Source organism: Rhinolophus hipposideros (genome assembly GCF_964194185.1).
Source record: "Rhinolophus hipposideros genome assembly, chromosome: 18".
NCBI lineage: Eukaryota > Metazoa > Chordata > Mammalia > Chiroptera > Rhinolophidae > Rhinolophus > Rhinolophus hipposideros.
The window spans coordinates 33301733-33325134 of NC_138064.1; the positions used below are offsets into that span (position 1 = coordinate 33301733).

The window sequence follows — 23402 nt, forward strand, 5'->3', positions numbered from 1 at the left end:
TCCCTGGGAAGTTGGAAAGGCAGGGTTTTCCCTTCAGGGTTTCTAGGGAGAGGATGGGAAGGGAAATGCAATGTCATCTAAGGACAAGGAAACTTCTGTTAAGTCAAGAAGACAGGGTCAAAGGTTAGGGAAGAGATTGATACGACGACAAACAGGTTGACACTCAGCACCTCACACAAGTGACTGTGGAAGTGTGATCAGCAGAGGAGCTCTTCAGGGAAGGCAGCTGCAGAGCATAGAGCTTTTAAGACAAATGTCAGCAATTATGGGTACAGATTTAAGGGGCAGAATGGGGTGCCCCTAGGGTCACACCAAAGCAGTGGAGAAAGGAAGAGGAGAGCCACTTGGAAGATAAAGAGTGAGGAAGACAGTGAAGAACAGACTAAGGAGCCTGAGCAATTCTGGGATAAGATCTGGACAGGAAAGAGAGGTGTCAGGTGAGACAACCCACCCTCTCCTCCATTCCTCACATGCCCAGAGACAGCTGTGGTTTTGTCAAGGCCCTAAATCATTTTAGGGGCGGTCTGTTTGGTAGTTGCTTCTCCTGCAATGGGGTGGACATATTGTATTTAGTTAAAAAGAAGGACATGTCAGCCAAAGGGTTAGCTGTCCCCTCAAAAAAGAAAGAATAGGAAATGTGATTTCATGAAAGAGATACTGTGTACTAATATCTATTAGTGTCTTTGTCTGCTATATGTGAAATGCACATAGTAGACACTTATTTAATTCTCATCCCAACCCACTGTGGCTGATAATAGTATCCCTACTGTATCAGTGAGAGAAGCTGGGGATCTGAAAGTTTAAGAACCTACTCCAAGGTCCCATGGTGGAGCCAGGTGTATAATCCAGGGCTGTCTGGTTCCAATTGCCTAAATGTCCTTTCCCTGAATACCTAGGGAGGACCAGAAAACCATGCATTTGAGCTGCTGTGGTAGAAAATCAGAACAGAGGCAACAGCCTATTGCTCTGCGCACGTTGCTCTCAGCTTTAGCTCAGTAGCTCTCAGGATTTCTGATATTGCTGGAGCCCCTCGGATTCACAGCATACTGCCTTTGATCCTCCTCCCCATTTCCCACTGCCTCATGGGAGACTGGCTGCCAGCGACGTTTTCCTTGGTTTATATAGATCTGTCACATCTCCCAAAGTTATACTTCATGATATCTTTGAAAAATTTCGGTGATCACCCAAAATTTCTAATCTTGAGTGTCCTGGTTCTATGTGTGCTACTGTAATTTAGTTATCACATTTTATTAATGAGGGTTAATTGATTTAATTCTTCATAGTGAGTTTCAGCAAAAATAAAATAAAATAAAATCTGGCTCCTGTCTTCCCATAAAGAAACACTAGTGAATTTCCCCAGTATTTTTCTAGAAGTCTTCATTTCTGTTCAGTCTTGAAAATCCAGATGGTTAAGTTAGAGAAACCCCAATATAATTCACATTTGAAATCCAGACCCCTGTCTGGGTTACTGACATCAGAGTCTCACCTTCTGGCACTCTTCTTGTTGAGGGGATTTATAAAATGGATGTATAATGATGGTGCCAGACATAGCATGCTGGACTAGGCTATAGCATTTTCAAGCTGCACACCTGTCCAAATCATCCTCATCATCTCTCTGAGTGGCAAGAACCTTAATGCCCAAGGGCTTAAGTGTGTTGCTCAAGGTCACACAGGTAGTTTGTGGCTTAATTTAGGTTAAGTTTCAGGTCCTCTGACACACAGACCAGCAACTTCCATTATACCTGCCTATCTTTCCTCACTCAGGTAAAACTCTTTGTTGCCTTGCTCCCAATTATTTTCATAACATCTTTCCGAATGATTAGCAAACCCATTTAATAGGCATAGACACTGAAGGTCATAGAGGTTAAATGACTGATCCCTGAGTGTACAATGGACATTACTGAGAGAGGAAGAACTAGGAACAAAACATGAGGTTCCAGACTTAAAAATCAAGGATTCTGTCCTTTAGGAGATACTCACATAGTTATTAAGGATATTGGCAAATAAAATTAGCAATCTTTCCAGATTCTGGGCTATCTAGTATTTAATTTACCTCAGAGTTTAGTATTTGCTCTTTTTAAAGAAAAATCATTTAATTGAAATTTTTGGGGATAGGAAGTGGAGAAAATTATCTAAACACGTTTTCTTTCAGATGAGATTTGAGAATTTGTCTTTCTGGCAAATTTAGAAATTCATCCAAACATATTTTCTTTTGGACAAAAATTTTTTCAATAACTGATACCTGTAACACAAGAGAAAATATAACAAATCCACACAAAGTAGCAGGATGACTTATTTGTTGTTTTTTTGTTTGTTTGTTTGTTTCCCATGTAAGCAAATCGGAACACCGTTCTCAACTTTTCAAATGTTATTCTAGCGATGTCACATTATTCTGTTCTGTGTCTACTTGACTTAGTAACACTCATAGAGAGAAACAGGACCCTCTGCTGCCTTTACTGACCACCTACTATGGCCACATAGCATACATAGCATTGTCACAGGGAGCAAGGCACTGTGGACACCCTTGGGGGAGCTCAGGGTGGTGGGTAGCAGAGCATCAAGCTTTTAGGAAGGTAGAAAGCAGATGACTTCAAGGAGTTAGAGCAAAGAGGAATGTCTTTCTGCTGAGGAAACCGAGGTTTTAGGAGGAGCTCGGCCTTGAAACGATGATAGGATTTAGAGAAGAGGGCTGAAGGGAAAGGGAACTACAGGTAGAGAAGACAGGTTTCTGAGGTACTGAAATCAGCACACTGATCCTAAACCTTTGCTGGGATTATATTAAACATTACTTTAATATAACCCTTTCAAGGGAATTGAAAGAAGTAGCCCCAAAGAAGACGGAAAATTGGACAAAGCCAATTTTCCCATTGACAGTTATTGGACATAAAATATTTGACAGCTCCTATGCTAGATATTGGATATAAGAAGTTATAAGTAACTTGGCACAAATTTATAGTAGGGTTTAAAAATTGGACCCTCTCTTCAATTTATGGTAAAATGTTTGATCCACAGAGCTATTCTGTTATATCCTTTCTTCTAGGCATTTAAAGAATTCTGCAATATATACCATGTTTTCCCCGAAAATAAGACAGACGGACCATCCACTCTAATGCATCTTTTGGAGCAAAAATTAATATAAGACCCGGTCTTATTTTACTATTATATAAGACCAGGTCTTGTAAAACATAACATAACATAACACAGCATAACATAACATAACATAACATAACATAACATAACACATAACATAAAACATAACATAACATAACATAACGTAACATAACACTGGGTCTTATATTAATTTTCCCTCCAAAAGAGAGCATTAGAGCTGATGGTCCGGCTAGGACTTATTTTTGGGGAAACACAGTAGATGATGTATTACAGAGTTGTACACCTGAAATCTATGTAACTTTACTAACAATTGTCACCCCAATAAAATTTAACTTAAAAAAAAAAAAGAATTCTGCAAAGAATTCCATTATGTGTATTTTCAGGGAAAATCCATAATGAGACAACATAAAATAGTTACATGTATGTGGATGCATACATTATACAATCGCATTCAATAAGATAGATTTCATTGCATAATAGGATAGACGTAGAATGCTGTTCATTCTGAAAGAATCAAGTTGCCTAGCTACGCCATACATAGAGCACCGGGGAACATCTCTTGGCCCCGAGACATTAACATGTGCTTTCTTCACTTTTACCTGCTGCCAGGCCATTAATAGAAGTTTGTCCCAGGTGCCTTTTTTTGTACTTCCTCCCACCTCCCAGATTTCACTTTATCATCATTCACCCTCACTGTGTTATACCTTTACTACTTCATCTGAATGATCTATCTAAAACATGCACGTACATTTGTAGGTCAACCAAAGGCAGCTATGGCAACACAATTGTTAGGCCATGTGCGCAGCTGAGATGCAAGTATTTATTATTTTAGAAAAGAAATGTTAGGAGTCAGTAAAAAAATTACAGGACACTCTAAATGGAGAGGAAGTGTAGGTATTTCCATGTGATTATCACTAACTTTTATAAGTGTATTTCCATAGTTATTCTTCTGATTACTCAGAATTCTGATATAGATAATGAAAGGATCTTAAGAACACATTTCAAACATGCCACAATAGCCAAGAACATATTCACACACATGTACACACACACAAAGGAAAAAATAAGATGTAAGTGTCTGTCAAAAGGCAAAAAAAATAGGAAAGATGATGACAATTATACAAATATGAACATAGTACTGACATGTAGCCCAGGGATAATTATAGAGCTGCAGAATCCATAAAAACGGAATGTTCCAAAAGATAATAATGTCTGTTTTTTTCCCCTTAAATTTTATAAGCTACTACCCCATATATTTTTTTCCCTCACAGCAAGTATCAAAATGTTTTCAAGTTTCACTGCTCAAAGGCAATGCACTAGATCACAGGCAAAAACAAAACCAAAAAAGCCCAGGTCATTTCAAAATTGATGGCAAGTAATTTATTTAGAAGAGTGAACTTAAAGAGTCATTTCAAGTTCATAATTTTACAGTTGCAAAAGTTGGTAATACAATTGATTTTTCCTAGAATATTAACAAATTTTCAATGTTACATTTTAAGGGAAAACCCAAGGAAACACCTTGGAAATGCCTGGGGGGAAGAAGAATGCATTAAAATGCACTGAATTATAAATTGCTATTTCTGTTAAAATTATAGTTTTTTGTGGTAATTACTTATCAAAGTATATTTACATATACATAAAAATCAAGTTTAAAACAAGGGTAACTGATTTCACAGTTATTAAACCAGAAAAGGTTTTATCAAAACAACAAACAGGAGAGGTTTATAGACAAAAAGTATACATTTACATGGACCTCCAATTAAAACTACTGTGCAGTAGATTAAGCAAAATCTCACTTCTGAATTTCTAGGAAATGTATTTTATAAATTCAAATAGCTAATATAAATCAGAGATCACTTAGAATTAGATGTACATTATATAATTACTAATTTTAAATAAATTACTCATTTCTTAAAACAAGATTAAAAATTATAGACCATAATTAAAGAGATTTTTTTATTTTAGTGAAAACAAAAATTTACAGATATATGATATAAAATATTCACACATGGAATATATCTTTTCTGTGACACTTAAGAAAACTTTCAGTGTAAACTACAACATCATATTTGTAGATAAATCCATGAGTTCTAATTTTTGAAAACCTGTAAGATGATTTGCAACTTTAGAATATCTGATGTGTGGTGTGAAAATACTGGTGCAAATCATTATTTATTCTTAAATGCTATGTTTTCATTCACCAAAGATTCCTAAACAAAAGAGTCGGAATTTGGTTCACAGTTTATAAACTTTGCACAGATTTTGTTATGATAACCTGTTATCCACAGAAGTTGTCCATAAACAAAAACAATCTGGTATTTGCTAATTTTATAAAATCCATTGTAAAACTTCCTGGTCTAAAGATTTAAGCAACCAGGTATCAATGTGAACCATAACCAGGGAGAATGAACAATGATAAATCAACAATATCAGAGAAAGCAGATGATATAAAGAGAGTTAACACTCAGTATTAACATATGTAATGAAAGTTTCATTGTTTTTTACATTGCCTAAGTGATCTAGTAACCTAAATTATGGAATTTCTAATTCACCTATGGTTGTTGTCAAATTAAGTAATTAGAAATGCAATGCAGTATAGAAAAGACATTTTTCTGTTAATTTTAAAGATATTTACAGCTTAATATTTTTTAAACAAATTATGTACTCAAATAAATTTTTACAATCATTTACTGGGTCCTCTGACTATTGATTGACAATTATTTCTGAATTACATAAACGTGTTGATTACCAGCAAATAAATCTTGTTTTAAGATTTTAAAAACATTGATAAGTATAATATTAAAATGAAGGATTGTCATTTGTCTCTCAGGTTTAAAGTCTAATTCGTGATTTGTAGTGATCCAATATTTTATATAAATACAAAATCCAACAATTTGCTTTCTTAAGTCTAGAAGATATATGAGATCATAGATATCTTTACAAATACAAATTTTGTTCTGAAATTGTATTTTATTTTAGAAGACATGCCCCTAAACACAAAATGGGTTTTATGAATTATATTAAGCATAAAGAAACACAATTATTCACTTTCACTATTTAAGAAAAAATTATTAGAATACATTGCAAAATATTTGCTAATGGAAATGCAACAATTTTTACTTACTTAACCTGTCACTTCACACTGTAGTATAGAAATCAATTTTATAAAGGCAAAATTTTGATCTAGTGTGAAATTAGCAACATGGTTTAGTTCAAAAAGTCAGAAGATTTATAGAGGTAACATTTCCAATTTAAACAGAATTTTGCTGGGTTTTAATTTTTCCACAGAGCACTGAAATAATTTTTTTTAGCTTGGGTTTAAGATGTTTAAAATGGTTTCAAGTATTCTACAGATACAAATTTTTGGACAACACTGAATTCTTTCCAAAAAACAGTTAATTTTAAGTTTTGTTTTACTCTATGGTAAAAACTCTTGGAGACTTTTTTTTCCTTCCAAAATCTCATTTTCACCTGAAATAATTGTATTCAGGTTTCCTCAGCAGGTAAAGTATAAATTCTTACAAGGTTTCAAATTTCAGAATTCCAATAATGCATTTAAAATGAGCACCGACCGAATCACTTTCTCTTCTCTTTGTGTGTGTCTATTATCTTGCTGTTCTGTTATTTACACTGAATTTTAGTCTTTTTAGCTCCCCAGAAATACCTTAGTGAACCCTCAGCAGTTGCTAACCACTTAATAATTGTGAACCCGCCAGCCCCTTCAAGTAGATCGTTAACCACAAGAGTGCCTGACAATTTCCAAATCATATCCTCTGTCCAAAAGGAAAAGATAGGGCTTTGTGAGGCCGAAAGGAAGCGAAGGAAAACAAAACAAATGTAGCTCATGTTGAAAGTGAAAAGTGCTTGGACAGATTAGTATTTTGTGCAAGGCGTCCTGCCAAACTTTGTTGTTGTTTTTTTTTTAATAGAGAAAAGTTATTTTTTAGTCTGATTTCTCAGTTTCTTGGAAAGTGTGGGCATTTACCATCCTCTCATAATTATTGTTGGTTGTTTTGTGTTTTTCCCATCCGTCCACATCACAGACTGCTGATACCCCGCCTCACTCTGTCAAAACCCCAACTGTGGGCGACCCTGGGTTTGGAAACTCTGCCGACTCCCGACGTCTCATCCCACTCTCCCTCTCACGCCTCTTGTTTTAGTCGCAAGAACCCCCACTCCAATTGCAGTGAAAGCCGGAAATTTTCGTTTAACTCCCCCACCTCCGACTCGCCCCCCAATTGGAGCCGAGAGCTGGGGAGCTGGGAGGCTCAGAGCACAGCCGGGTCTCGGCCGCCTCCCCTCTCTCCGGAAGGCTTTAATTTGCACACTTGCTTGCTACTGCACGGCGAGTCCCCAACCCCGCCGCCGGGTGGGTCTCGGGTAGCGTAGGTCTCCCGGGTCTCCGCCCCCGCCCCTTGCTGCCTCCCCCGGCTCTGCCCCCGGTCGTACTCTCCCATCGAGCCGCGCGGGCGGCGCCCTCCTCCCTCCGCCGCTGTGCCCACCCCCTTGCTGGAGAGAGAGCTGGTGACTCCTTCCTCCAAACCCGGTTACCTGCTCCGCTCCGCGGTGGACACGTGCGGACATCAGACTGACACTTGCAGCCCCCTCCGGAGGCTGGACGAGGCCAGGCTCCTCAGGTGAGGAGCTGTGCACTCGGGTGGGTGGGCTGCGGGGTGGGGGGTCCCGGGGAAATTGGGGGGCTTGGCTAGGGTTGGAAGCGAGGGTGTGGGTGTGGGTATACTATTGTGGGGTATGTCCTCGGAATCCGCGTAGGTTAACCCCTTACGAACCGAGGCGGGGTAGTTACGGGGGCCAGTGTGGGGGAGCTAAAGGAGTTTTTCCTAATCTAGCAAAAGGACATACCACACTAGGGACACCCCCAGCACAGAGATCCTGTGCCTGATCCCTCACAACCTGCGCACAAACACCTACTTAAGCAAGCACTCCTTATCCAGTTTCTTCAAACAGAATTTAAACTCCACTCGGACACTCACACAGTAATCCACATTTAGGGTTGAAAATGGGGGGACTTAGTCCGGGAGAACGTGTTTCCGTGCCCCATCTTGATTTCCCCACGAGAGCTCCCTCTCCAGCTCGCCGAGATGTGGGTGTGGGTGTGGGCTCCACCTTCCCACCACGAGATACGAGATAAAAGTTAACGCAGGCTCCTCGCTGGCAACCCCTGCGGGCGTGTTATGCACACTTAGAAGAGTGCACGCCGGCTGCCAGTGCCCAGGTTTGGAGCCCGGTAAGGACTCACGTTTGCTTTAGTTTCCCCGTTTACTTTTATAATTTAAAATATCGGAGTTAAAACACACTCCGCAGTGAGCAGCTCCCGCCCCACAGCGCGCCGGCCAGTGTGCACGTGGGCGCATCTGCGTGTGCGCACACGCGGGAGCCCTGGTCGCCGGTGCGGCCTCTTGTCGCTGCGCTGGTGGCGACCCTTGCGGTGCTTGGCAGGCTTCGGGAGAGGCACATGAAGCATTTCATTGAGTGTGAAGACAGAGAGCAGAGACAGAAAGCAGAAGGAGGCGGCTGTAGTCTTTGTAGTCGCAGAGGAATGCGGAAATGTTGAAGCACTATGTCAAACTTTTTTGAAATGGGGTCAAGTCACATTCAGCCAGCGTGGGAAAGCAACAACAACAACAACAAAAAAAAGTGAAGGGTGGGGGGAAGGCACTGCTGCTCCCGTTTCTCTCCGCCGGAGCCGAAGGTCGCGGGAGCGAGGGGGGAGAGCCTGGGCGGGCTGTGCGGGGCCGGGCGGGGGCAGCGGGCGCAGTTCCCTGCGGGGGTGGGACGTCGGCGACGTTTCCTTCGCTGCAGAGCCTGGGGCTGGAGGGGAGGAGGGGCGCGGGTACGCCGAGGGGGCTGCGCTACTGGCGGTGGCTCCTCCGCTACCTGTGTGGCCCTCGGCCTGGCTCAGACCCCCCGGGCAGGCTCTGGGGGCTCTTTCTTCGGCCCCCGCCTGGATTCACCTTCACCTTTTAAGGAGAGTTTTGAATGGAGTGAGTGTGAGGGTGTCTGTCCTCGCTGTGGTCCCCTCCGCCCTCACACCGTGAGGGTCGCGCCATTTGTTTCTTTAATTCCTGGAAGAAGGCGAGCGGGCCAGCGGTTACGGGGCAGGTAATTCCGAAGTGCCCCGGGAATTCCGGACACGCGGCCGGCGTGGCTAACGTCCCGCTGAGGCCGCGGGGCGGCGGCGGGTTGGCGGATTCCTGGGTCCTAGATTGCAAATGAATGGGGAGGGAAGGTGACCCCCAACCCCGCAGTTTGTTGTGCTGTGGGCTGGAGGGGAGGGTGGGGGGTGAGGAGCGACTGGCTGCAGACGGCACGAGGCCTTAAGCCGAAAGAGGAATGGAAACCTCTGTCTGCTACCTACAACGGAGAAGATCCTGGGAGTAGGGAAAAGATTCGCGAGTCCCGGCCCCGAGAACGCAGCCCTTTCTCACCCGGAGAGGCTCAGCATTTACTCTCCTGCCACCCTTTTTCAAGGGGAGGTTGAGTTTTGCTCAGGTTGAAAATGTCAGGGCGAGTCACTGTTATGTTACCTTTCTCAAGTTATTCTTTAAAGAGACCACAAGCTAAAATTTGGCGAACACCCCTTTCTCCTACCTTAGTGTCCCGTGGGAGAATCCCTCCCCCCACTGCTCACCCACCTCGGAGTAGCGGGAACCCCAGCCCTCCCCAACCTGATGGGTTTCCACCAGGGAGGTCCTCCGAGTCGGAGGAAGAATTCCGTTTCCAACCCAGACTCCTTTACCCCCTAAAAGACCATTTGTGTGTGCAAGTCGTTTTTAAATGTCTCCTCGTAGAAAAACTGAAAGTAGAAAGGAAGCAATTTCCGAGGAGATGTCTGACCACCCCTTCTCGCACACTCCCAGCATCGGGTTACAGGGTCCTGGGAGCCCCCACCCACATTCTGCGGCCCCACACGGGTGGACTCACAGTCCTTCGACAACAGCTTGTGCGCGACCCCTGAACGCCCCTCGGCACCCCGGGAGCCCCTCTCCTTGCGCTTCCAGGCCGGGGGAGGGTAGCAGCACTACACAATGATATAGGGATAAATATTAAGCCGTGACATTGACGTGCCCGGCGCCTCCCCTCCCCCGCGCTCCCGGCACACTCTGGGCTGCTCCGCACGCCCCCTCCCGTTCCACTGCGTCCCGCGCCGCGCGTTCATCCCGGAGGGGCCCCTGCAACCTCTCCGCGCGAAGACGGCTCCAGCCCTGCAGGGAAAGAAAAGTAACTTAGCTTTTCTCGGAGGAACCAGGAAGGATTAAGCGGCCTGGGAGAGGGCACGAGCGCGCGGAGGGTAGCAACAGGGGCTTCGTGAAGGAGGAGGGGAGTCTGCAGAAACCCCGAGGAAGGCGCCTGAGATGTCTGATTGCACTTTCTTCTTGTCCTCCCATCTCCTCTTTTAGGTGGAATGATTGTGGACTGAGACGCGCTCGGGCAGAGACTATGTAATCGCCTCGGTGTCTGTGCAGAGGTCTGCGCTGCGGGGAGGGAAGAGGAGGGATCGGCTGGCTCTTCGGCAGGCGGAGTTTCGCGAGGAGGTAGCTCCATCCAGCCCCGGCGGCCGCGAGAGCCCGAGCGCCGGAGCGCGGTAGTTGGCGGGGGTGAGGGAGAGCGAGATCGAGACCGAGCTCGAGCTCCCGGGCGCAAGGGAGCGGCGGGGGAGTCCCGGAGCAGGCGAGCGGCGGCCGCGAGCGAGCAGAGCGCGCCCCCCGCCCTCCCCAGCGGCGCCGCGCCGGGCGGCGTCCGAGCGGTATGGAGAAGGACGGCCTGAGCCGCGCCGACCAGCAGTACGAGTGCGTGGCGGAGATCGGGGAGGGAGCCTATGGGAAGGTGTTCAAGGCCCGGGACCTGAAGAACGGAGGTCGTTTCGTGGCGCTCAAACGCGTGCGGGTGCAGACGGGCGAGGAGGGCATGCCGCTCTCCACCATCCGCGAGGTGGCGGTGCTGAGGCACCTGGAGACCTTCGAGCACCCCAACGTGGTCAGGTGAGCTGGGGAGCCGTCGGGGGCCGCGCGCCAGGGGAGGGCGGTCGGGGGAATCCACGGGTCCAGGAAGGTGCGGGACAGCTGGCTGGGGAGGCGCGACCCGTTGATCTTACAGAGTGAGAGTAAGTTTTGTCGACAGAGCCACGATCCCGAACCGGTGACCTTGCCAGACAGCGAGCCAGCCGAAAGACAAGTCAGAAAATGGGACCTGCACAGGCTTCCCTCCCTGCCGACCCTGAAAGGGGGTCTGGGAAGTTGGGTGCCTCTCAGTGACAGAACGAGCCAACCTGAGACACTCTGCCAGACCTCGCAGATGTTCCCTGGAGGTTGGGGAATTTTTGAGAAACTGAAAATAAGGGAGAGATAGCAGGAATTGGTGATAATTAGAAGGAAGAGAACTTTACTGGTGGAGCCTAATATAGATAAGGTTTAAAATAATGCAGAAACTGAAGAATATTTTTGCCAGTCCTACCCACAAGTTTCTCTTTATTAAAGTTCCATAATGATAAGCAGGATTCCTGATAGGATGACGGACTTAAGTACTGACGCCCATTTTCCAACAGTATCGCTTAAAAATTTTATTCCAGAAATGTTGCCTATCTGTCTGCATTACTTTATGACTCTGGGCCAGCATAGTCCTTGGACTACTTCTCCAAAGGTTTAGATGTGAGTCCAAGATATGGAATGTTTAAATTCTAAATGCTCTGTCTACCCTTGCTGTTCCTGGAGGGTTGTGCAAGTGGATGGGGAGGCAGCAGTTGTTCAAGCCTCTCCTGTGTGGTAACCAGTATTAAAGTGTGTGTGATTTAGGATAATGGTGTTTTTTTTTTAGTGATCCTGGAATTTCCCCATTGTGTGGTTGACATTGTGTGGTGTGTTGTCTTTTTATTTTCTAAACAGATGCATAGTTTTAAGTCGGAAAGGAATTCACAGAAGCTTCTACAAATTAGAGTGTGATTTTTACCTTTCTCAACTCTTAAGATAATGTGTTGAAAAAAGGAGGTCTTAGGGTCTTCTTCCTGTCTTCTCATCCATCTGGGGATTCTGTTCAACAAATACATGCCTACTGTGTGCGTTGTGGATGAAATTATGTAAATAAGCAGGGCTAAATATTTTTGTAACAAGTCAAACAATTTAACATTAGTCATCAAAGTGGAGAGACCCAAGACTGACCTTTGAAATACCAAGCCCTCTACAGACTCAGGGAGCCCAAGTGTCTACAGAATCTTCCTGGGAGGTTTAAACTTGTCTCCTCTTATCCCAGGCTGGGTGATTTGTGTGGCGCTTTGTTCCTGACACAGTTAGACTCAGGCTGGAAGGCAGCAAAGAATCATAAATACATAAATAAGGTAGTAAATGGCTATAAAGATAAGGACTCCATTATACCTCTACTTTAGCCAGTAAAGCAGAGAGGTACAAAAGATAATAAGATTGGGAGAATGAGTTAGGAAGATGGGATCATATATAAAAGCAATAGATTACCTTTTGTGTGTGTGTTTTCTTTGTTGAAAAACAACAGAAACCCTATTGGGGAGTCTTTGTGATGTTGGAGGGAAAAGGGAGGGTACATTTTGTCCCCTGTAACTTAGTTATCTTAGAGGAATCGTCTAGGTTCTTCCCAAAGCATGAATTCCACCACTAAAATTTTAGGACCAATGTTCTTGTTTTATTTTGTCTGTTACCTATGGAGAGTATCCAATCAAGGATGATTATCGTGTTTATAAATAAAATGCTGTCCTTTCAACGTGGAGGTGTTTTAGAGGCACCCCTGTGTAACACTACCCTTTACAAAGCACAGTTTGTTCTTAACAGGAAAGTTTTTGCCATTGTGCTGGTAGATTTTTGCTACTTCATCTTATTCTCTTGATTTATCCCTTGAGATTGTGTGTCTTTAGAGATTTTTTTAACTCACCCATGACTTGGATTCTATACTGAGAGATTTCAGGAGGCTCTACTTAAAGATTGAAGAAAAAAGGGGTCATTTTCTAAAATTATTTTCACATATTAAGTCTTAATGGTGACACCTACCTTGCAAGAGTTGTGAGGAGAAACTGAGATAGTGTATATATGAGAGCACTATGTCAATTCAAAAGTGCTTCTGGTGTCCAAGTATTATTGGTGTTCAGGCAGATTAGTGGGGCCCTTTCTTCAGAGCAAGTTCTGAGTAAGGCATCAGTTTGAGGGATCTTTTCTATAGAACAAATCATATTTAAACCCAGATATTATAGGCTCTGAAACTAAGAAGCTACTTGAATATAATGAGCCTGTAGTTTATCAGAAAAGTCAAATACCATGAAACTTAGTGACACTTGAGAAAATTATTGATGTCATCCTCACCAGCTACAGATCTCCATTCCAATGTTTCCTTCCCGTTTCTTTTCTTCTACCTCTGCCTTGGAGCAATCATGGGCCCTCATGGTTTGCTTGGCTACATTAGGAATTCTGAACTTCAAATGTTGCTGATATTTGCTCAGGCAGGGCCAGGATATAAAGGACAGGTGACAACAGTTCTTTTCCTCGAAGGGAGAGTTGTCAAAGTTGGGCCCCTAAACCTGTGATTTATTGTTGCCCCACAGGATCAGCATTACAGTGATGGTTCTTTAAAGGTTTCTAAAAGGGCAGATGCCTTTGTAAGTGCCTGCAAGTCGTAAGTAATTGATCATAATTATAGGTCCTTCCCATAGATAGTTAAGCCTCTAAGCTTGAAGGAGCATAATAAACATATTAGTTTTTCCAAAGATTAAGATTTAATTTTGATGGATTTGCCAGAAAAGCTGACTTATTGCTGGCACCGGCACTGCTTGTATGCATGGGAATAGTGACATGAAATTCTTGCTGACCTGCGCTTGATGGATCCCAGGATAACCAGGCCTGGGTCCCATCAGTGTCTGGGATGTAAATTTACTTATTTTACAGTTGGTAATTCCAAATCCTGGACCCTTTGCCAGAATCAGACTTCAGGATGAACTTATATTGGAGCTTCTGCACTCTACAAAGGCATTCTGTTTAACATTCTGAATTTAATATAGGTAGATAAAATAGTAGTACGTTTTATCAACAATCTGTTCATTCACCAGATAATTATTGAGGGCCTCCGATGTGCCAAACACTGTTAGAAGCTGGGGATACAACAGGGAACAAGTCAGAAAAAGTCTACACTTCTAGAACTTACCTTGTACTGGGATAGCAGTTCTTTTTTCTTTTAAAAATTCACTTCTCTTTATTTCCATTGGCTTGTTTTGCTATATTTAACCTAACCAGTATTGTAGAGCAACTAATTGAGATAATTTGGTTACCAGGAGTGTGCTGATTGAATAGGTAAGATAACCAACATTAATCAAAATCAAATGCTTTCTGAAGATTAAATTTTACCTTAGAGACATACAAATCGATCTGTATAAGAGGACATTGACACATAACTAGTATATAGGAACATCTGAGCTCCATTTATTCATCAAGGATTTAGGAAGGACCCACTGTTTAAAAACCATGGGGCTAGGTGCTAGAAAAGATACTTGGGTAAATCATGCTTGGCTCCTCCCCTCAAGTAATCGGAATAGGACGATCGCTATAATCCTGATACATGATAGTATTGTGTCACTACAAAGAGCCTCATTAAGTGCTACCAGTGTTGTCACCAGGGGTCAAATTTATTAGTGTAGCAGTAAAAGTAATTAAATTCAAGTACTGGTTCTGGAAACTAAAACTCATGGCATTTCAGTGAATAAACTTGTGATGTTTAAATATGTTCAATTATTATTATTAGCATATTTAATCACTGTTTTAAAACAAGCCAACAGAAAAATCCCCCCGGCTCAGTGATTATTATTTGAGGAGATTTTTCCAATTTTCTCTTTCTAAAGATCTCAGTAGTGTATATTATAAAAAAAGAATCAAAGTAATGATTTTCTCCAGGAAAACCTAATCATTAACAGAGTAGAAGCATATATTATTTGATGCAGCATAAAGCAAAGTCCTCACGGGGTTTAGTTCATGGGAAGGCTTCTGAATAAAAGTGTTATTTTAGAAGCGAACAATACGCTTATTGGGCTTATTTCAGTGAAAACAGGGAAAGCAGTTTAATTCTCTATTTAAGTTTCAGTATGTTAAAAGTATGTTTGGTTCTTCATTCTCTAAGAGTTGCTTGAAAAGTTTCCAATTTATCAGGGTTATTTAGTAAATAAATATTTTCACAATGATGTCCTGCCTATTCCTGTTTCTGCAGCAGAACTTGGTAATACTGAATTGTTGACATTGCATTTCTATTATTTTTATACAACTATTATCACCATGGAATTATTAGGATTCATTAAGGAGACAGCGTACAAGAGGGAAACTTGTATAAACTTGAATATCTAGCAGTATAGATTTTCCTATGTTTTAGGCATGGGTAAATTAATATCTATGAAAACAGACTCTTTGTTAAAAGTACATTACCTTTTTAAAAAAAATATGTCTCACTATTATTCCCCAGGAATGTTGTTGTTTTCTTGTTTTTTAGAACAAGACGTCCAATTCTTGTACTACGGCACTGTAAACTCATGGATATTAGGGTTGAAAGACATGCTGGAAGTCTTTCAGCTTTTAGGTTACAAAGAAACTAAAGCCCAGAGGTCAAGCAACTTGTCTATCATGCCAGTTTGAAGTTACTGACTTGTTTTAAAAGCTGAGTAGCAATTTTTTTTTTTAAATTCTTTTTTATTATGTGATGGAAGAAGTTAAATTAAGCGAGTACATTTCTAGTTTGGAAAAAATGAACTACATGTAGACAAAGGTGATGGTTTGCCAGGAATAAATGACATACCAATTCAGGAAATTCCTGAATTCTGCAGTATACTCTACTGAAGTCTATCTGTAAAAAGTATGATGATTATCCATTAAATTCTGCTTTTAAAGAATTTGGGTAATACCTATCATCTTTGAAATAGCTATACTTAAATAATAAAAGTAAATAATGTAGTTAAATACTTAAGTAATAATATTGCATTCATTTTAGACAAAGAACAGTAGGTAAAATCTAACCGCTTGATACTTGTCTGATGAATGGACTTCCATAATGTGGCTCTGGCATCTACTACTCATTTAATGAAATAAACACCATAATACTTGAAAATTAGGCAGCATGACAACCTCCAGACTCATAAGCAGATATGTTACCCATGCTTCTTGAAGAACTAATCACGCTATTGCAATTTCTCATGAGGTTCAGATGAGCTTCTCTGTCTTCTTAGGAAGGAAATTAATTGTGAGCTGCCTGGTGTGGTAAAACATGGCAGAGATGAAATCTAGGTGCAGGAGGATTGGTAATAGGAGGAGGTGTTTGTGTAATGTTGGGCTTTGTCAAAGGGCCAGGAAGTAGCCCTGAAAATGGGCGCTGGTGGTTAGGGACAAGCATGCCTACATAAAGGTCACCATTTGAGTGATGATCTATAGAGGGTACCAGAAAAATTTATACATGTTTTAAGAAAGGAAAAAACTGTATTAAAATTGTGATAATATATACTGTTAACAAAAGATGAATACACATCAGGTGTATACATTTTTTTGGCACCCCGGGTGTAGATGCTGAGTCAGCTGGGGCAGGCAGGTCAGCAGTCAGGAGGAGGAGTTTCATGAGACCCACTGGACAGTTGTTTTGAATGTCACCAGTTGGCTGCCATACTTGATTTTCTTTTGCCAGCTGCACATGCAGCTATTCTCCATTGAAAGGTGAAATAAAGGCACCTTAAGGCATGTGGCAGGAATCTGGAGGGGTTGCAGTAGTAGCCTGGAAGTGCATCGCGATCGGATAATTATTAAAGGTTTGGTAGTTTACCTAAATTAGGGCAACTACTGGCTTTTTTCATTTAAGTAGGCATTTTAATTATTGATTCTTATTATCTGGCCTTCCTAAAGGAGTTTAGTTCAGTAGAATTAGAATCACAGTATAAGAATTTTGGAATTGAAAGGGGTCTTAGATTTAACCTAGTCCAATGCCATTGGGTCTGTGTAGGAATTGTTTTGTGAATGTGTAAAAGAATTGTCTTATTTTTCGTCAACTATTTTAGTCTACATTTATATGCATTGTAGATACAAACTGAAGATAACTATGGTTCAAGCACAGGGTTATATCCAGTGTTAGCAGGATGGGATGACTAATGGTCACTGCATATCTGAAAACACTCCTTTGGGATGTAAAAGTATTTTCAATTTAATGATTTTATGTTTCCTGACTTGAGGACAAGGATTGTATCTTTTATATCCATAAATAACATGGTGTCCATAACTATCAGTTGTCCAGTATATGTTTCCTAAATGAACAAAGTAGAATAAATTAAATTATAAACCCCTCAATGAGAACTTTTCATCCTTTTAGAGTTGCACAATGGGAAATTATTAAACCTTAACTGTAATGAATCTGCACACTAAAACTATAGTCAGAGCCTTCAAATATTATTGACATTTTAAACTTTTCTCTATTTTTTGTTTTCACTTCTAGCTTTGGCTTTGATAGGATTTTCATGTGTTCTTTGTGTGCAGTTTCTACATGTATCCTGCAGGCAAACAGACTACTCTATTTCCCCTGACTATGTTCCTTACATCCACCTCTGGGACTTCAATTGGGGCTGATCTCAGAACATGCAAGCAGCGCCCCTCCCTGTACCACTGTTCCCACTTGTTGAAATGCTACACATCCTTCAGAGCCAAGCTCTAATGCGCGCATGTGTTTGTGTGTGTGTGTGTGTGTGTGTGTGTGTGTGTGTGGTGTGTATTCCTCAATACCTCCATTTGTATAAAATTTCTGTTTCCTTTGAACCCTGATAACTTTGGGCCTCCTTTATGGCACTTAGTGTATGTCTGCCCCTTTTATGTTATTATGTCTGTTATATAAGATACAATGTTAATCTCCCCCCCCACCAACCACCCTCTTCTGATCATCTGCCCTTCCACGCCCCAATTGTAAGCCCTCAAGGCAGGGAGTGTCCTGTGGTCATGGCTACTTACATTCTACATCCAGTGGAAAGAAAATGAACAAATGAATGAAATAATGGAAAGGGGATCCAGTTATTAAGGAGGGAACCATAGAGATTATTTCTATCACATGAATGTTAGTACTAAGGAGTGTCAAATAAAGATGGAGAATGGATCTGTATATTGGATTATACTTATTTGATTCCTAGGTATAATAAAAAATACTGAAAAGAGAAAAGTTTCATTTTTATTTTACTCCAATATATGTAGTTTATATTAAAGTAACTTGAATATAAGTCATTCACATAATTAACTGTATAGTCTTGGACTTAACTCATATACTGTAAAGAAGACATTAACATTAGAAAATGTGCACACATTCAGTAAAAGTTGAAAATGATTTGAACATTTTTTAATGTAAGGAATATATTTTAATCAAGTGCTTGAATTCTTTTACTTTTGTTTTTTTCTCACTAATTTTGATATCATTGGCTTTCTATACTGGAAAAAACTCTTAGGAGGAACAGAATTAATACTTTCCATGTAATTTCTAAAAGGATATGAAGATTCTGAACTCCATTAAAACTTTGTCTTTTACTCCTCTTCTTAAATTGTGCACAGAGAATTTGGATTCCACCTTGCCAAACTGGTAGGTTTAGTTAAGAAGTATTCTTCCAGCCTGAATTAATTCCAGTTTCTCAGGATACATGTAATAGGTGTGTGTGTACATGTTTGTATGTGTGCACAGTGCACACCCAGAAGTGTTGAATACAAGGTCTGTGAAAGAACGGGGGCTGTGTTTTCTTGTTTCTTGCTCCCAAGCACTTAACCATGGTGGTTAGCATCTTGTAGCCCAGAATAAATATTTGTGAATGAATGAATATGTACCACCTAGTAATTCAGAATTGATTTTTTTAAGTCAGAATTGAGTAATAATGTCTGAGAGCATATATGAGATCTATAATATTCAACAAGTATTTATTGATTATCTGCTATATTCAACATTTTGTTCAATGTGATTGACAGTGATCACAGAAAGTACCTACACCTTGAAATGAGTACCAGAGAAATGGTATTAGGTCTGGAGTTTGTTTCAAACAAACTCCGTACAGTATAGATGAAACAAGCTGATCACTGTTGAAGCTATGGGAGTTTCTTGTATATGTTTGAAATTTTCCATCATAATACTTTTTAAAAATGTTCCTCGTCTTGGACCAGGAGTCAGAGTACTTGGATTCAATCCTGACTCCTCCACCGATTAGCTGAGTGATCTAGAGTAAATTCCTTTATATCTCTTAACTGAGGATTCCCTATAATAAAATGGGAGTTATTACTACTCTTTTGCCCTTAGAGTCACTATGATCAAATGAAATTATGTATATGAAGATCAAATGTTATACAATATAAGGTATTATTAACAACACGAATTCCTGCCCTCAAGTATTTTATAATTTTGTGCAGGAAACTGACATGTACAGATAATCTATATTGCTGATTGGTAGTACTTTCATTTTTTCCCCCCACAGTGTGAAAGAATGAATGGAGGTAGAGAGTTCTGAAAAGATGTGTATTGGATTTAAATTTGTTATAGTGAAGTAAGATCTTTAATCTGGGTATTGGTAATTGATGTCACGTTTACTCAGTCTGTTTGCTAGTCATTAATGGATTTATTGGGGGAGGGTCCCAGGACACAGTGCCCCTGAGAACATGTCAAAATGGATGGGAGCCTAATGGTTTCTTTTGTATTTCACTATTCAGATTAACTCAAAGAAGAGTTGAATTCTTTGCTTGTTCTTTCTCCTTCTCTTTTTCAATTTTGAAACCTCAAGCAGAATTATTACTTTTTATTTCACACATTGTAATTTCTGCTTGTTAATTTTCTGAGGCTCTTATGGTATGACTGCCACATAATATTTGAAAATTTGTTCCATGTATTTGGTGAAGTCATTAAGAACTTCTATTCACAGAAAGGAAGCAGTTTTCTTTAAGGGACACTAATCTCTAATGAAATACAGTAGTCCCCCCTGCATACGCAGTTTTGTTTTCAGCAGTTTCAGTTACCCATATTCAACCATGGTCTGAAAATACTAAATGGAAAATTCCAGAAATAAACACTTCTTAAGTTTTAAATCCTGCGCCGTTCTGAGGAGCATGATGAAATCTCTTGCTGTCCCACCAGGAACATGAGTGACTCATCTCTCTGTCCAGCGTCTCTACACTGTACGTATCCCCCACCCCTTAGTCACTTAGTAGCCATCTTGGTTACCAGATCCACTGTGGTGGTACTGATATCACAGTGCTTGTGTTCAAGTGACCCTGATTTCACTTAATAACGGCCCCAAGTATAAGAGTAGTGATGCTGGCAATTTGGACATGCCAAGGAGAAGCTATAAAGTGCTTCCTTTAAGTGAAAAGGTGAACGTTTTCAACTTAATAAGGAAAAAAATTGTATGCTGAGGTTGCTATGAAGTTCACTAAACTTCATCTCATCATGTATCGTCTCACAACATCACAAGAGGGAGAAGGGTGAGTACAGTGCGTTAAGATGTTTTGAGTGAGTGAGTGAGTGAGAGACCACATTCACATAACTTTAATTATCACAGACTATTGTTACAATTGTTCTATTTTATTATTAGTTACTGTTGTTAATCTCTTGCCTAATTTATAAATTAAACATTAGAGTAGGTATGTATAGATAGGAAAAACATAGCATACATAGGGTTTGGTACTCTGTGGTTTAAAGTATCTACTTGGAACATATCCCCTGGTGATAAGGGGGGGGACGACAGTATTTTTTCTTTGCTTCCTTTTATTGCTAAGTAATCTCATAATTTCTCTGTTAGGCATTCCTAATGATTAATATAAAACATTTACTTTTCCTAAAATGCTTTATTTTTAGAAGATACAAAGTTGGAAACATTAACATGTACACCTATTCAGCAACAGAAGAAGGAAAACAACAGACATCTTTACATTTTAAGGGCAGACTTTTAAACTTTAGGTTATTGGCGCTGACCAATTTAAAATTTATGAGTGGAAACCAAGAAAGTACCTGAGTGGTTTCAGGTTAGGAGTTTTAGATGATGTCTACATTCTCACCATGTAGAATCACTTATAGAAGCTGTGAAATATCCTTGGTAAAAAATGGGGTGTTTTCTTGTTGAGCCATGATAAACCAAGATTTAGAGACTGGTCTAGAAGGGACTCCCAGTGCCAATCATCAATGAAGTGTGTTTAAATTATGGGAGTCCCCTTAAAGAACTGGGGAAGCAGCCCTTCTTTGAAATATACACCTTTTAAACATTAAGATACAAAAGAATCAGTTTTCCTTCCATCAGCATATATTTGATCCCTTTTACCCTCATCTACCCTCCCCACTTTACTAACCATTGTCACCCCAGTAAACTAATTTTAAAAAAAATAATGGGAAACTGTGGGTGAGTAGATATATGGAAACTCTGTACTTTCTGATCAATTTTTGTGTAAACCTAAAACTGCTCTAAAATATAATTTTATTTAAAAAAAAAGAGAAAAAAAATTGTGACATCTTGCCAGTCATTGCAAAGTATGTTAAACCCATGGGATTTAATCAGTGGTAATGTAGCTAATTAGTATTCGCTAGATTAACTTGGGGTTGAGGATGCCAGTTGAGTTCTCAACTAAACCAGTTAACTTTGCAAAGAGAAAGAGGCTGTCTCAGAAGCATTACTCTCTACCCCTTAAATGTGGCTGACTCAGAGTGGTGGCATGGATCTCAAGGAAAACTCTGTAAAAGCATGGTTGACTCAGTGGTGCCAGTTCCTAATACCAGAAAAACAAGACATTTAGGATGAGTCAAGAGTATACCATCTTTGTTTATGAAAAATGACATCTATTTTCCCCCCCACTTTAGTTAATAAAATAGAATCTATCGCTAGGCAAATAGAGGACGGTCTAGAGGTGTATCTTGTTCTAAAGGGACTTCTCGTTCATTAAAAGGAGGGAAGAAGGTGGCAGAAGATGAGGTGGAGGCTAGAGATACTATATGGTGAAGATAGAATATGGTGACAGAACCTGGGATAGCTGGCGCATATCTGAAGTTTCTTAGACTTCAAAATCTGAAACCCAGTGATCTGAAAGTAATGGAAATTCAGGCATATTTAGGAAGCCCCCAGTCGTTGCTTGTTGAATAAGTAAACTCAGAGTATCATTCTTTAATTCCATAGTAATAAAATGGCATGGCTCTGATTTCTTGTTCCTGAGGACCTTATTTTAACCACCTTTACATGGTCCTTTGTGCCTAGCACTCAAATATTTGTTGAAATAATACATGAATTAATATAGAATGTAGGCTTCCCATTGGAAGATAAGCTCCATGAGGGCAGGAGGTTTTGCCTTTTTGTTCACTGCTTTATCCCCAATATCTAGAGCAGTGCCTGGCATATAGTTCAGTAAATATCTGTCGAGTGACTGAGTGAATAAACTGTGACTAAAGATTACTCTTTTTATAGTAATTGTAATGACAGTAAAAATGTAACTTAAAACCAAAATTTAGCTGATGTGTTATTTTCCTGTTCGCTCTTTAGTATTGCATTTAAAACTCTTTATATAGTCTCTAATAATTATACTCATAAATTGGATTCTGACAATCATACTAGTAAATTATTAAATAAAGAGTTAATTTAATGATTAGTGAGTAGATTGCACACTAAGATTTATCCCTTCTGAGCTAATCCTTCCACTGATGTTTCATTAAATTATGAATATAATTTTAAATAAACAATGTTAAGTGATATTTAAATGGTCATGTCATTTGTGGCAGAATTGATTTAAATGTTTTGGTGGAAATTCTAAGATGGTTTCAGATTCTCTGGGTTGTGAGATTTTATTAAGAGGATTGACATACATTCTCTTAAAGAATTTTACAGAAGCGGTAAAGCCCTTGTGTAAATGACTGCAGTTACCCTTAGCAGAAGTCACCGGTCCCATCGTGAAGCTTGCCCCAATGCTCCAATTTAATGCTACCATTCGAAGCACCTTCCTTCTCTGTTAGGTCAGCTGATTGTGGTCATCTAAGGGGTCTGACATTACTTAGTCATGACCAGCTATGAAGAATAGTAATGGGGAGGGAGAGATGAAGGTAGGGAGGAGAGAAAAAAAGGGAAAAAAGGAAGGAAAAAAGGGAGGGATAGGCTAGGATAGGAAAAAAAGGAATATGTGGTGTTCCCAGTCAATTGTCATGCATATTGCAAGGAGTTACTAAAGTAGAGTACCAGGGGAGTTGTGTGTAGTTTTTTATTTAAAGTAATTACATTTTTCTGTTAAAGTAATTGTTGTGGTTAATATTGTTGTGTAGTG

At 40.5% G+C, this 23402-nt stretch overlaps 1 protein-coding gene across 3 annotated transcripts in view; it reads left to right on the forward strand.

The window, feature by feature from the left end:
* Window positions 1-7364: 7364 nt before the first annotated feature.
* Window positions 7365-23402, forward strand: part of CDK6 (cyclin dependent kinase 6) — a 222852-nt gene continuing 206814 nt past the window's right edge. The window contains exons 1-2 of one of the 3 annotated variants that reach the window (XM_081080319.1): window positions 7365-7748; window positions 10533-11114. In XM_081080319.1, the coding sequence (XP_080936445.1) occupies window positions 10882-11114 (233 nt within the window). In that variant the 5' untranslated portion in view covers window positions 7365-7748; window positions 10533-10881. Of the gene's footprint in view, window positions 7749-8295; window positions 8360-8863; window positions 9235-10532; window positions 11115-23402 lie in introns of those variants that run through there. The other 2 variants (XM_081080321.1, XM_081080320.1) reach the window with 2 other exon arrangements.